The 2230-nt window shown below is 42.9% G+C and overlaps 1 protein-coding gene across 1 annotated transcript; it reads left to right on the top strand.

Annotated features, from left to right (window-relative positions):
- The first annotated feature begins 373 nt into the window (after nt 1–373).
- On the top strand, nt 374–1981 carry LOC128662400 (cell division cycle protein 20 homolog). The gene is given in 2 exon segments (XM_053716189.1): nt 374–1537; nt 1539–1981. Coding segments are annotated over 2 exon segments (1524 nt in total). The 5' UTR covers nt 374–385; the 3' UTR covers nt 1911–1981.
- Nucleotides 1982–2230: the final 249 nt, after the last annotated feature.

The following is a 2230-nucleotide window of genomic DNA, read 5'->3' as shown; positions in this document are numbered from 1 at the left end:
ACTGGACACTAAACAGATAGGTCCAATATGAAAACTGATTTTGGCATATGGCTAATGGACTAAAGGGTTGTAGATCCAATCTGATGGCTGTTATGAGCATATAACTGTCAGGGAAATAGGGGGGTCAGGTATGAGTTTATTTTCTTATATACATCTACCCAGATCACCCACTGGTTTTCCAGTATTTTGTTGCAGACAGCTGGTAACTCTAGATCACTAGTTCCAAAGCACATTCAGCATTTTGTAGTAGACTGGTCACCATACAACATAAGAGATTACATATGCGCGCATATTAGAAAGTTCGCTCCTTTGACCGTTGCACTAATTTTCCAGCATTCCATAAGAATAGGCAGAAGCTGCTGAGACGGTTGGTTGTGTGGTAATCATGTCGCAGTTTGTGTTTGAGACTGACCTGAATAGTATCATAAAACTTGATGCTCCGATCACAAATGCTCCCCTTGCACGATGGCAGAGGAAAGCTAAGGAGGGTGGAAGTACGTCTGGAAACACATCTGCAAACAGCAGCATCATTTCACCCATGAAGGCGTCAAACCGATCCTATGGCCCAAGCAAAACTCCCTCCAAGATACCAGGCAAAACGGGGCATAAAATGCAGGGTACACCCTCAAAAGCTGGTGTTGATCGTTTTATTTCAAGCCGAAATTCAATGCAGATGGATGTGGCAAGCTTCCTCCTTAGCAAAGAGAATGAGCCAACAGAGGACTCTCCTACCAAAAAGGAGCAACAGAAAGCCTGGGCTATGAATCTGAATGGCTTTGATGTAGAAGAAGCAAAAATTTTAAGGCTTGGCGGCAAACTCCAAAATGCACCAGAAGGATATCAGAATAACTTGAAAGTTCTTTACAGTCAACTCAAATCTACTCCTGGTTCCAGTAAGAAAGTTGGCAGATACATTCCCTCCATGCCTGACAGAATACTAGATGCTCCAGAAATCAGGAATGATTACTATCTCAACTTGATAGACTGGAGCTCTCAGAACATTCTTGCTGTTGCGCTGAGTGATTCTGTGTATCTATGGAACTACATATCAGGAGAAATAGTACTCTTGATGCAGATGGAGCACTCTGAAGACTATATATCATCAGTGTCTTGGATTAAGGAAGGGAATTATCTTGCAGTGGGTACGAGCAATTCTGAAGTCCAGCTTTGGGATGTTCAACAGCAAAAATGCCTCCGTAATATGGTCAGCCATTTATCTCGTGTTGGTGCACTGAGTTGGAACAACCACATCCTATCCAGTGGCTCTCGGACTGGTCACATACATCACCATGATGTAAGGGTAGCTGAGCATCATGTTGCCACTCTAGAAGGTCACACTCAAGAGGTGAGTGGCCTCAAATGGTCTCCAGATGGCCGCTATCTAGCCGGTGGTGGGAATGACAACTTGGTGAACGTCTGGCCTGCAGTCCAAGGTGACAGTGGCGAGTTTTCACCGGTGCAAACTTTCACACAACATCTAGCTGCTGTTAAGGCTGTTGCCTGGTGTCCGTGGCAATCAAACGTGTTAGCCACTGGTGGGGGGAACAAATGACAGACACATTCGCATCTGGAACGTCTGCTCTGGTGCCTGTCTAAATGCTATTGATACACACTCCCAGGTCTGTTCTATACTGTGGTCTTCAAATTACAGAGAACTTATTTCTGGTCACGGCTTTGCACAGAATCTGCTTGTCGTATGGAAGTATCCTACCATGGCTAAAGTCACTGAGCTTAAAGGTCACACAGTCAGGGTCCTCAGTCTTGCAATGAGCCCAGATGGCTCAAGAGTTGTTTCTGCTTCAGCTGATGTGACTTTAAGACTGTGGAAATGTATTGAAATGGATCCTGTCAAAAAGAAGGAAAAAGAAAAAGCTGCAAGTAACAAAAGCATTATCCACCAGAGTATTTGATAACCCTATTGTTTTAACCTACTGCATATTGTACACATGTTTATATATTTTAAATAAATGGTCTTAACTGTGTTGGACTCATGGGTTTTTATGTGGGTGTAGCAAACTGAGGGAGTCCCTAACTGCTACACAGCTGTACAGCACCTTGTTTGTGTCTACATATTCTGTATTAAGGAACACCAATGTGTCTTAATTGTTTTGCTGCTGTAATAAACTTGTATAAATGTTAATTAAAAAAAAAAAAAGTTCACTCAAGCGCAATTGAATTTAATGCATGTCGGGTTAGCATGACTCAAGACCTTGCATAAAGGGTTAGAGAT

This window comes from Bombina bombina, chromosome 6 (assembly GCF_027579735.1).
Source record: "Bombina bombina isolate aBomBom1 chromosome 6, aBomBom1.pri, whole genome shotgun sequence".
In the NCBI taxonomy this organism is placed as follows: Eukaryota; Metazoa; Chordata; class Amphibia; order Anura; family Bombinatoridae; genus Bombina; species Bombina bombina.
This window is presented reverse-complemented; position numbering and strand designations above follow the sequence as displayed.